An 11,445-nucleotide genomic window follows, 5' to 3' on the forward strand; every position below is an offset into this window, starting at 1 on the left:
CCTCGGGAAGCCAGATCTTCCTGGCTCTCCTGTGAACGATGTCGCGAGGGTGACAGTCGTTCCTGTGAGGAGGTAGGATCCTGAGTCTGATGATCCAATGGGATAGATGAAGAGCCCCGAAGAAGGTAGTCATCACCCTCCTGTGAAAATCCTCGTGAAGCCAACTCTTCCCGGCTCTCCTGTGAAAAACGTCGTGAAGCCAGCTCTTCTTGGCTCTCCTGTGAACGATGTCGCGAGGGTGACAGTCGTTCCTGTGAGGAGGTAGGGGATCCCTGATGGCTGCTCTTGATTGCGCAGGCCTCTAATGATGATCCGGCGGTCAGTTGTCTCGGCTCCACCTCGGCTTCCTGTTGGTCCCTGCCAGTAGTCTCTGCACTGGAGGCAGCCTTACCATCTCCCTTCAACCCTACGTCTTCAAGTCCAACGCTTTCACAGATCGACATCGCTCGTGCTCGTCCTCGAAAAGGGGATACCACAAGACTCATTGGGGCACATGGTTCCTCTAAAGTCTCCATCGGTGGTGGCGCATCTTGACTGGGACTCGTGAGGTACTCCAGCACCTTCGCCACATCCACATCTTTATCAAACCACACTCTTCGAATACAAGAGTGCTCAATGATCATAACAAACCTCCGACATCTGAGGCCGAGATTTTGCCCTCGTAAATCTACTTGATACCCAAAACTCCGAGCTAGGTCACCATCGAAGTCGGAGATAAACGTAACACGCGTCCCCGCTCCCAAGCTGCTTCCCCAGGACCGCAGCACCTCAGGGTCGTTCACCACTGTGCAGGCGATGAACTCTGCGTGCGATGACAGTGTAGAGGACTGCTGTAGCAGGTCAGTCAGTATCTGAGTCGTCTCCTTCAAAAACGCGCCTTCTAAGCCCAGCAAGATTCCCCTTCTGTTTTTCAGATGTGCTCGGAGGTCAATCGTCTCTCCCTTGAGCACCACGCGGACACGAGCCATCAGGTCCCCATTGGTGAGACGAGGTACTCGATTGTGTCGCGGCATTGAAAATTGCGCACTTCGAATTATTGATTCTACTGCTGGGGGGTTTTGAGCTGATACAAAGGTTGGGACCAAGCACACAGAGATAGAGACTAGTTCTCCTTTTGATAGATCTGCTTGCCACCTCGGAGGCGACCTGTTCTGCGGGCGGCAATGAGACCGACCTTCTGTCCTGGGGGAGCGTCACGACGAACCGTGGAAGGATGACCAATATGCTGGTGGTTTCCTCCTCCGTGGGGATGCTCCACAGGGTTCATTGCAACACCTCGGACGCGAGGCCACTTGTTGCGCTTGGCCTTGCTCTTGTAGTAAGCACTGCCTGCCTTCAACATGGGCTTGTCGACACGACCACCGCCAGCAACGATTCCAACCATGCCGCGACACGACGCTTTGAGTGTCTTTCGTTGTCCAGAAGGCAGACGGACTCGGGTTTTGGTGCCGTCCTCAGAATGACCGATGATGACGGAGTAAACACCAGAAGCCTTGGCAATCTTGCCTCGGTCACCAGATTTGCCTTCCACAGAACAGACAACCGTACCTTCAGGCATCTTCCCGATGGGGAGAACATTACCAACTTGAAGTTTGGCCTTTACCCCATGGAACACAATTTGACCCGTGTGCATGCCTTCACAGGCAACCATCGTCTCCTTCTCCTTGCCATAGGCGTTCATGTTCCTGAACTCCACACGACAGAGAGGGGCTCCGCGACCTGGATCATGCATGATGTCCTTGACAACGCCGCGCATGTATCCCTTCTTCTCGTTCAGGTCCAATGCCCGAAGCTTGGCAGCACCCTTACGGTGCATCGTATGAGCTCGGAACACGGAACCACGACCTCTACGCTGAGCTCTGATCACTCGTCCCATCCTTGTAGTCAAAGGCCATCGAAAAGGCCCAATTTCCTTATCCGTTTTGTCTCGTTGGTAGACGACACCAGCTGATGCGTTAAGACGCAATGTATGATATCTCACGGTGTACTCAACAGGTGAGCCACATGCGGCTGATAACATTAGATTCTCGTGGCCGTCGAAGTGAAAAACGGGGCCGCCCGTGGACTAACTGCACTCAAAGGGCTGCCTTCAGACAGGCGGGTGCCCCTTGCCAGACAGAACAATGTGTACTGCCATGTGTCTGTGGCTCAGGCTCAGGAGGAGCTTTCGCAGAGTAGGAATTGAGGTTCTTTATGCAACCGTCATCATGAAAACGGATAAAGAAATCAACGAGTGCCGAAAAAGGCTAAAGAAGCTCGAAGGCTCGATGAACACATCCGTAGAGTAACCTTAGACATTGGTAAATTCGGACATTTTGATGGCAGAGGAGGTTCGATTTGCCGCGTCAACAGTGCTCAAGCAAGACGGCGAGCATGAGGGTCGAGTGTTCGTTACATCCGAGTTGAGGTTGATTTTCATCCCAGCTAGTGGAGATACCGACGCGTCTCGAGTTTGGGCGCTTAGCGACTTGGTGGCGCAACGGCAGCACCCACGCTTGCCGCTGATGCAAATCCGGCTGCAAAAGCCTGACGGCGTGACTGAGGAGCTGACATGGAAGTTCCAGGACCAGGATGGCGCCTCCGCCAGAGACACGTTAGCACGCTTTGGCGAAGCTCTGAAGGTCCCCGATGAGCCGGTAGAGGCGGTTTCTCAGCTCGATCAGGAGCTGGAGGCGTTTAAGCGCCTTCGGAAGGCGGAAGAACTCGCGAAGATACAAGAAGATCGCGAAGATATCGCAGCGGGAAAATCTGACTTGGCGGCAGGAAAGGCTTTTTTAGTAGAGCAAGGTCACCTTGCTGAGGCAGAATTCTGGCGGCTATTTGAGTCGGATGCCCGGGTCTTTTCCTCCCAGTACGTTGGGGAGTCGAATTTCGAAGGTGAGTCGTGGTTCAAAGACTAACCAGGCTTCATCGGACGTCGCGTCGCCGTCACGTCCGATCCGGAGGCTACGCTGGACATTCCAGAGCTCGAAAAGCTCTTTACTGAAACGCCCAAACTAAAGGATCTGTTCGAAAAATTGGTCCCCAGCTCCATGAACGCAACCGAATTCTGGAACAGGGTGACTCACTCCGTGTATTTTTTCGAACTTCAGGGGCAGTCAGCTCCTGAAGGCGCAGATCACATCGTGAACGAAGTAGAGTCGAGGTGAGTGACTACTGGCCTGCCAACCAGTCCGAGCATATCCGTGGACGTTAAGCGTGTCGCTAACCCTCTTGTCGAAATAGCAGGACAATCGTCGCTGAAGAAACCTGGTTTCGGGACCTACAGCAGTGAAGAGAATCAAATTGAGAGGGTGTCTCGTCTCGGCCCTCCAACGGAAATTCTCTGTGAAAGGTTCAACCGTCACGCCAACCGCCTGATCAACGAGGCCGAGTGGAGCACGACCCAACTGGGAAACCTCTCCCCAGATGCCTTGTTGGTCCAGAACGGATCGGAGATGCCTACCTTTGCTGACTTTCTTCGTAACCGGGCAGCCGATCCTTCGCGGGTGAACCTCCGACGCAACAAAGGTGGGGGCCTGAGGTGTGCCACACGCAGTGATCTCTCAAAGCGTGTTGGATGACTTACGAGCTGCGTCTCAACCAGCCGACATACCGATGGTTGACATCACCAGCTTCAAACGACAGAAACTAGCGAACGCGCCGTCACTCAGGAAACAGCCGGGAATAATACACCGTGGCAACGCGGTTGTAGCTGAAGCCGACGTGGAAGCCTACGTCAAATCTCTAAGAAGCGCCAAGGCCAATCTCGGCCGCATCTGTGACCCTATCACTGCGAAGACCATCTTCGCACTGTCAACAAAGGCAATTCAACACACAGCACTAGTTGCTGATTTCGCGAACATACAACCGAGGCTTGCTAGCGCTCAAGATTTTTTTTCCCGAGTCGCTGCAATCCAGACGCGTCTGAGACCCACCCTCAGATCCTTCTACCAGTGCCCCATTACGCAGACTTCTCTGAGGGAGAGATTGCTGAACGCAATGCGTGCTCTGGACCGAGAGGTTGAAGCCCTGTTGGAGGAGATGAGAGCGGATTCAGGTGACGGGTCCAGAATGGCCACGATAGTGGCCCCTAAGGCAGTGGTTGCTCCTGTGAGAGAGGCCATCAACTGTGCGGTGCAGAGAAGCCTCCAGCTCGAACGCGCAATGCAATGAGGGTGCAATTTTCGATTTTATCGCGATGCGGCTTCGCCATGACGGCCGAAAGAATGGGGTGCCCCACGCTGTTGCTGCGCTGGTCTCCATGGCGGTACAACCTATAACCAACCCGACAAATGAAAGGGGACGGACTCCTCCGGAGGCGACTCAACCACAGCATCATCAATCACAGCCTCCTCAGTCACAGCCTCCTCAACCACAACCTCCTCAACCACAGCCTCCTCAGCCACAGCCTCCTCAGCCACAGCCTCCTCCACCACAGCATCCTCCACCACAGCATCCTCCTCAACAGTTACATCAGCAGCCACAGCAACATTCTCAAGACGTGGAGACCCTAAATCTTCTAAGCTTGCATAGAACCGTCGAGAATCTGGAGAAACTCGCCTCTCAGGTGTCGGGTCCTATGCATTTGGTCAGCGCTCCCCACACATCACCCAACGTCATTTTAGACGTTGTCCAGCTGCAGAGCTGCCACCACCCTCAAGGCGCAGAGTTTGGTCTCCAGAGCAGGTCGTCGCTGATTCTACAAGTGGAGTGCGCCGTGGAACCAGCTGATGACTTTGAACGAGGCCTTCTGGAGCTATCCCAAATGTACCCTTCACTATCGCCACAGGCGACTTGCCTTGTAGTGGCAGACGGCGTTCCAAGCCTTGCAAAATCGCTTGTGAGCAACGAAGGCCTTCAGATGACTGGATTAGGTAGACTCCTGCAGCAGTCTCGGGATCCGGCCATCACTGCAGTCCGACTTCAGATCGCCTACAGGCAGAACGCCAGCTCTCGGACAGACCTTTCAGCTGTTATGGGCCTAACACCAAACCAATCCCCAGCGGATAGAAAACGGATACACAAAGCCTTGTGCGACGTGAGCGCCGAACAATGGCTGCCCCGTTGGCAAGCTATGTGCGAGCGGTCTCAAAAGGTGCACGCAACGCTCTACTGCGCCGATACGCCTTCAGACAACGTTCTACAATCACTTCAGTCGCTCCTTGCAAAGAGATTCGGCGTTCCAGATGTCGAGAACGAAATCTCGTCTCCTACTCCAGTGATGCCTTCGTCGCAGCAACTGATAACCGGTCAGGACGCCTTCGATGACGACTCTGACTACCGTGACTTTCAGGAGCAATGTTTGGAAGAGCTCCTCGTGGAGCAACGCCGAGCTGAAGCACGACGCGTTGGCATTACCGTAACTGAGGAAGAGTTGACACGTCACTCCGACTTCCTCCGATTTCCCACCGAGAAATCCTCCTACAGCAGCACCGCTTGCTTCGTATTTGACTACGCATCCCTCTCAGCGGAACAGCACGTATTCTTTGACTTTCTTCGGCAGATAATCGCCTACACCCAGTCTCCTTACGTGTCCTGCAGCTTGGTTGGTCGCTGCTACGTTGTGGAGGCTGTCAGCCCCAAGCCCGACGACGAGCCCCACTGCCTCCACGGGGTGCAATTGGCAGTGAACAGCGCGAGGGTAATGAACAATATAGCTCTCTCTCTGCTGTTCCAGAGACTTAAGGTATCCACGAAGCTGCTGACCTGCAATCCTGAAGAGTGTATTCTGAAACAATCTACGGCTCGACTTGCTGGCGTCGGAGATGAAGTGCTCCAGATGCTACAAGCGCAGCAGCAATACCTCGCAGATACCGAGGCTCCGAGATTCTTCCTTCGGTTCATGGAATTCTTCAACAACCTCTTCTTCGTGAGGGCTGGGGACAGCATTTTGGAGTTGTCTCGACGTCAGTCAAGTTGCGCTGAAAAGTCCTATGCCACGTAATGAAACACATTCATATCGTCATCGTCCCGTCGTAGATACTCTCGCTCCACCAAGCTCTCTATGATCTCACGAAACGTCTGTGTATGGCTGACGTCCAAGTCTTACTGTAATGGATGGCTTGAATATGGCCACGTGCTCGTTGACTGCTATAAAGATGTTGTTGAAGTCGAGAGTCTGCCTTGTTTTCAGAATCTTGACGATCACCGCATCGACTTGGAACTTTCGATCGACCTCGACACGATTAATGCTGTTCATGTCTTCCAAGACAGGCGCTGGCAGCTTGACCTTCCGCTCGTTGGTTGTTGCCTTCTCGTTGACCACGAAGGACCCGTTGAAGTCTGGTTTGCCATTGGCTTCTGTCTTCTCAGCCTTGAGTACCTTGAACTTCTGAACGACCAGCGAAGCCACTAGCTTTCGAACGTAACTGTTTTTGTTATCTAGTCCGGTAGCCTCCGCAATCTCTTCCACCGTCCACGCCGGCTTATGGTTGAACAGCAAGAGGATGGCCGCCTGGTGGGCGTTAACCACCAGCTCAACCCGCTTTCCTAAAGCAAAGTCGGAAGCGTCAAACGCTACCGCCGCCATCGACGATCGGTAAATCCAAGTCACTCGCTTGCGAGGATTCGCCTCTGTGTAATACAACTCGTAGGCCTGTAGTAGCTTGGACAGGCTGTCAGGTGGCCGAAACGCAGGCCCCTTAATCTCTAACTCCGGAAACGAGGGCCAGTTCGACTTCGTCAACACCTTCAGAGAGAACTCGATGCTCTCCTCCGGCTCTCCGCAGTCACGTCTGTAATTCTGGAAGTCGCTGGTGCTGCGAGAAAGCGCGTCATTGATCATGCCCTCGAGCTTGGACGTGTAGGACTGCCCACAGTCGACTCGAAATTTGCTAACGCACGCTTTCTCCAGGTCCTCGTTTAGAGGTTGGTCAGCCAACAGCCGCTTGGCCAGGTTCTCACGATATATCTCCCCGAAAAGATCCTTTGATTCGATCAGGTTGAACAGCTGCACAGACTGTGAGAGAACCTCCTCCAGCTCCACAAAGTCAGTGACATTTCGCTGTCTCAGCGCTCTGTCCATATGGGCGTTTAGTAGGTCCTCTATCTTGTGTATGTGCGGCTCAGATCCAATTGGGCGATTGAACACTCGTTTTAGCGTCTGCGTCTGGAAAGTTGCCCTGACTCACGTTTTTCATGGCGTTGGTGAAGTAGAAACTGCTCTGAAAGCAGTTCACTACAAACACTCTCATGCACTTGTGAAGTTCCAAGAACCGGTCCACGTATTTCAAGTTCTGTACTTCTCGAATGAGAAATGGCTGGGTTATCCGTTCCACTTTCTGGCGCCCCTCCTCTATTGCAACGGCGACGTCTGTGTAGATCACCTCGGCTTCCTCCTCGCAAATTCTCTCAAAGACCTCCGAGAGGACCACGATTCCAGGCGAGTCACCATGACGTTTAGCGTAGAGACCGTAGATTGTTGCCAGATCAGAGGCGCGCTTCTGAGTGAATAGGGCGTGCAGCTCATTTCGATCTAGCTGTTTGGAGTACAGTATCGTCTCTCGGAGTATCTCGTCAAGTCCCTCGCGAGATTGAACCAAGCAGAAATCTTCGGCCAACTGCAACTCGTCCCGTATCACCTTCTCCGCTTTTAGCATATACGTTGCCAAATCGAGATCGGCATGAACGGAGGCCCACTCCGCGTAGAACGATCTCGCATCAGCGAGGAAGGCATGATCGAAATGCTCCTTGTATGGATTAGTAGACGTGTAGTGAGACAGAAAGTGGAGAATCTTCACTACTGACTTGACGGTTTCCTTGTCCTTTTCGTTCGTCAGCAAACGTGAGTCGCGAACGATACTGACTGCGGCTTCACTGATCTTTTCTTTGAACTGGTGGTATACCACCTCGGTGAAGCAGAACCAACCTAGTTTATCAATGGTGTGCTTGGCTCCCATCCTCACGTGGTGTCTGTCCAGGTAGTTAAAAATGAAGTAGATGTGCAGCATCAACTGATGGTTCTCGAAACGATGAACGAACTCGCTGAGGAATTCTCGTCCCTCCACCCGAGCTAAGGATCCGCAAACGTTCTCGCTCACATACCGCTTAAGAGTCTTAGTGTAGTCATCGTAGAGCAGCTCCCCGTAGGTATCCGTCCGCATCATTGCAATCAGTTCGTAGACGATTGTGTAGAAACCTATGGCTTGGCTGGCATTGAACACCTGACTAGTCTTCTTGTCCCCGTGCAAGCCCTGGTGTCTGAGCGCGTTGGATTCGAGAACTGCCTCCAATTTGGAGACGCAGTTCCGTTGCATAAAATCCCATACGAAGGCATATTTTTCCTCAACGGAAGTATTAGAACCGTCGCAGGCAGATACCTGACTGATGACCCTATTGAAGTCTTCCTGGTCCATGGGTAATTCAGATTTTGTAGTCATCATACTGCACCATGAATCTAGTCCGACTTCGCCCCGTCCAGCTGACCTAGCAAAGCGGTGGCATGCTTCTGGTTGAACTCTGCCTCGGCGTTCACGTCGGCGATCACACCTTCGAAATGTTTGGCTTGCTCTCGTCGCTGCCGCTTCAACTCTTGAATCTCAAGCTCGAGTTTCTCGGGCTCAGCACTATCGTGGCCGAGCGCGATCTCCAGCTTCCTGGAGCGTTTGCTCAGACTCTGCACTTGAACGGCCAGGGTTTCGTTCTCCTGTTGGAGGTCCCGGATACGCCTTCTCAAGTCTTCAAGTTCAGTGGTCGAAGGAGCGTTTTCCAGCCTTTGGTTCAACACGGACAGCTCCTCAGACTTTGTTTCGATGGCTGTAGTAAAACAGTCTATTGAGGCCTACCATTCTGAACTGCGCTAAGTAGCAGCTCTTGCTCTGCTAGCTTTGCAGACTTCTTTGCTTGAATCTGCTGCTTCTCCGCCTTTCTTTCCTGTAGATTTCTAATAAACTCCTTAGCCAGGCTCTTGAAATTGATGTACTCCCGTTGAAGCCCTGTCTTCTTAAGTCGGAACTCTTCAAGTACCGCTAAATGCTCTTTCTCTCTGTCCCGGGTGAAGGTGAACGTTTCGTTCAACTCCTGGAGTAGGGCCTCGGATCTGGCCGCCCTACGAGCGTAGTCATTACGTCGAGCCTCCAACACAGCACAGTACACAATTAGCTCTTCGCAAATTGCGATTCCATCGCTGTAAGTTTCATTGTGAATGTCACCCCTTGAACGGAACTGCCTTCGGACACAAGGCTCATCAGTTGCCCGTACCGCAGAAAACCCAACGATGCTCGCCAGCGTTTTCGTATCAGCTACGGCAGATCGAATTGCGGCAGATGAGCGCCTGGTAGATGAGGAAGGAGGTAAGGATGCAACGTTAAGATCTATCATTGAATGAGTCAATTTAAGCGTCAATACACATTACATAGCAGTGTCCTCATAGCCGCGCGCCGAGTCTGAGACGGCTCTTGTGGCGCCTCCCATCCGTCGATGTCCACTCCTGATGAGATCAGTCTGACTCGTCATCCTCCGGGTATCAGCTTTTTGAGCGAAGACTGCTCGAGTTTCATCTGATATCGTCAGGTCAGCGTCCAGGTCCTCTGGTAGTTGGAAGGCGGGATCCAGCTCCTTGATTAACCCTTCCCGTTGGCTGACGAAGCTCTGTAGCATGGACACAGACACCAGATGCCAGGAAGTCTGCTGGTAGGGGTGGAAAACCACCTTGGGTTGCAGATTGCTCAGATCCGACGGCTCCGTCTCTACCGCAGCGAGCAGCCGTTTCGCTATCACGTACGTGTAGATCAGAGAAGCCAGGAAATAGTGTCTGACGGGGTTGTGAGGCGTGCGGATTTGGCTTAGAATGTCAGCGTTCCGGTGTACTGGCATGTTGCACACCACGCCAGGATACCATAGCCTATCGTTGAACACAGTCCCATTCAGATGGTTCTTGGCCGCGTAGAACAGGTTCTCGATATGGTTTCGGACATTGTCCGGAGCCGGAAAGAGCTCCGGCAAGCAGCGGTTCAAGTTTCGAGCGACATCAGCGTCCTCCGTTGGTTGGGTTCGTCGAATGCTGTGGTTGTACGTCTCGTGAATGACGTACATTTGAACGGTGTCCTCTTCGTTAGCTGCGATGTTGGCACGACTTGGATCGGTGATGAGATTCATGCAGTTAAACCTCAAGACATCCTCTGTATTGTGATGGACCCTTACGTGAGCCACAGTGTTAGTAGCCTCCGTCAGGTTCACCATGTCCAACAACATGACGTGGGGGTGGTGACTCGTCGAGGTTTCGCCAGTTCGCGGGTTGATTGGGGGTATCACTACGCCGCCTACCCGGGACTCGGGGTCTCTGACGCCCCTTTCCAGGTACTCCTGAGCAGTTCTGCTCTTGGGGTCGTGGTAGAAGACGGAACGGTAAGGAATCGACCGCAACATAATGTTGTTGCTGTTCAACTCCATGCGCTTTTCAGTTAGCATCACATACAGAGTCGCAGGGCTAACGTGGTCCAGAATCTCCTCGTTGATCATGTACGGCACGGCGACGTGGCATTGGGAACTCCAGTCTGCACCACCGAAGAGAGTTGAATTGTAGATATGTCTGCTCCCCTTTAGCGGTGGCTGCGACACCATGAATTGGGCTACATCTGGTTTCAGGTTGGGAACCACCAGAACGGCTCGAGCATCTCCTAGAGGAGTCTCTGACAGCGGGGTACCATCCAGTAGCTGAAGCCCACGAGAATCTTTTTGTCGCGCTACGAGCACTGCACTGCTGTCAGTGACATACGCCACATCCAGGAACCTCGAGAAGTTACCAGTCCAGTGCCCAGGTTCAGCCTGCCAGCACTCCATTTTCAGAGGCATGACCTGCGCCTGTAGCGACTTCTTCTCGCGGTCAGGCAGCTGCAGGGCCAGCGCGTTCAGACTATCGGCCAGCGAACTACTTCCCAGCTTCAACGTGGAGCGCTCATGCAAGTGGGTCAATCCGAGCGTGCGGGCCTCCAGGCCATCATTGATGGTACGCAGTAGCGTGTATGCTGCTTGCCGCTGCTCCATAGTGTCCAGGACAGCAGAAGAGTCCTTTGATTGCTGGCGTTCGTGCTCGACAACAGCACGACATTCATCCATCCGCTGCTGGAGATCAGCAGTGATCAGCTGAGAAGAGGTGACCTCAGGCGTCGTCATGTGGGACATGAGAACTTCAGCCTCCTGCAGGTTCCTTTCGCCATAGAGGGTCGCGGAAGTCAACGCATGAGACGCAGGTGTCTCCTCTTCCCCATGTGAGGAACTGAGCAAGGCGGGGCCAATGGAAGAAGCCAAAGCGGCTCTGACGGAGCTGCTAAGCGAAGGCCGTGAATTGAAGATATGCATCTGGTATGAAATCTGGAATTAGATGTGATCTATTTCATGGAGATGACTCATGCCTCCTAGAAAATCTTGGGCCACCGTGCTAGACAAGAAGCCTGTACAGGGGATACGAGCCAGCGGGGGCCTGCCGAAGCAGGGAGAGGGAATGGGGGTGGCCGCAGCAGGGGG

General features: G+C 53.2%; 7 protein-coding genes across 11 annotated transcripts; 2 read left to right on the top strand and 5 right to left on the bottom strand.

Annotated features, from left to right (window-relative positions):
• Positions 1-410: 410 nt before the first annotated feature.
• On the bottom strand, positions 411-1,013 carry KVP17_005240 (uncharacterized protein; the record flags this gene model as incomplete). Its single annotated transcript, XM_068515046.1, has 1 exon — positions 411-1,013. A coding segment is annotated over one exon (603 nt), but the record flags the coding sequence as incomplete, so codon positions are not given.
• An 89-nt stretch (positions 1,014-1,102) lies between these two features.
• On the bottom strand, positions 1,103-1,816 carry KVP17_001880 (uncharacterized protein; the record flags this gene model as incomplete). Its single annotated transcript, XM_068517679.1, has 1 exon — positions 1,103-1,816. The coding sequence occupies one exon, from the start codon at positions 1,814-1,816 to the stop codon at positions 1,103-1,105; it is 714 nt and encodes a 237-aa protein (XP_068371990.1).
• A 502-nt stretch (positions 1,817-2,318) lies between these two features.
• Positions 2,319-4,155, top strand: KVP17_001877 (uncharacterized protein; the record flags this gene model as incomplete). Of its 3 annotated transcripts, XM_068517675.1 has the most annotated exons (4): positions 2,319-2,877; positions 2,905-3,145; positions 3,173-3,510; positions 3,539-4,155. In XM_068517675.1, the coding sequence occupies 4 exons, from the start codon at positions 2,319-2,321 to the stop codon at positions 4,153-4,155; spliced, it is 1,755 nt and encodes a 584-aa protein (XP_068371987.1). The 3 variants fall into 3 exon arrangements, with proteins under 3 accessions (XP_068371987.1, XP_068371985.1, XP_068371986.1); XM_068517673.1 differs by lacking the exons at positions 3,173-3,510; positions 3,539-4,155 and having other exon boundaries at positions 2,905-3,149; XM_068517674.1 differs by lacking the exons at positions 2,319-2,877; positions 2,905-3,145; positions 3,173-3,510 and having other exon boundaries at positions 3,598-4,155.
• A 406-nt stretch (positions 4,156-4,561) lies between these two features.
• KVP17_001878 (uncharacterized protein) lies at positions 4,562-5,926 on the top strand (the record flags this gene model as incomplete). Its single annotated transcript, XM_068517676.1, has 1 exon — positions 4,562-5,926. The coding sequence occupies one exon, from the start codon at positions 4,562-4,564 to the stop codon at positions 5,924-5,926; it is 1,365 nt and encodes a 454-aa protein (XP_068371988.1).
• Positions 5,927-5,992: 66 nt separating this feature from the next.
• On the bottom strand, positions 5,993-8,336 carry KVP17_001876 (uncharacterized protein; the record flags this gene model as incomplete). Of its 3 annotated transcripts, XM_068517672.1 has the most annotated exons (2): positions 5,993-7,084; positions 7,113-8,336. In XM_068517672.1, 2 exons carry the CDS (start codon positions 8,334-8,336, stop codon positions 5,993-5,995), a joined length of 2,316 nt encoding a protein of 771 aa, XP_068371984.1. The 3 variants fall into 3 exon arrangements, with proteins under 3 accessions (XP_068371984.1, XP_068371982.1, XP_068371983.1); XM_068517670.1 differs by lacking the exon at positions 7,113-8,336 and having other exon boundaries at positions 5,993-7,006; XM_068517671.1 differs by having other exon boundaries at positions 7,047-8,336.
• A 41-nt stretch (positions 8,337-8,377) lies between these two features.
• On the bottom strand, positions 8,378-9,300 carry KVP17_001881 (uncharacterized protein; the record flags this gene model as incomplete). The annotated part of the gene is made up of 2 exons (XM_068517680.1): positions 8,378-8,736; positions 8,766-9,300. The coding sequence occupies 2 exons, from the start codon at positions 9,298-9,300 to the stop codon at positions 8,378-8,380; spliced, it is 894 nt and encodes a 297-aa protein (XP_068371991.1).
• A 30-nt stretch (positions 9,301-9,330) lies between these two features.
• On the bottom strand, positions 9,331-11,280 carry KVP17_001879 (uncharacterized protein; the record flags this gene model as incomplete). The annotated part of the gene is made up of 1 exon (XM_068517677.1): positions 9,331-11,280. One exon carries the CDS (start codon positions 11,278-11,280, stop codon positions 9,331-9,333), a length of 1,950 nt encoding a protein of 649 aa, XP_068371989.1.
• Between the last annotated feature and the right edge of the window lie 165 nt (positions 11,281-11,445).

This window comes from the organism of the source record quoted next (assembly GCF_019968985.1).
Source record: "MAG: Porospora cf. gigantea B chromosome Unknown PgB_NODE_749_length_11445_cov_123.378, whole genome shotgun sequence".
In the NCBI taxonomy this organism is placed as follows: domain Eukaryota; phylum Apicomplexa; class Conoidasida; order Eugregarinorida; family Porosporidae; genus Porospora; species Porospora cf. gigantea B.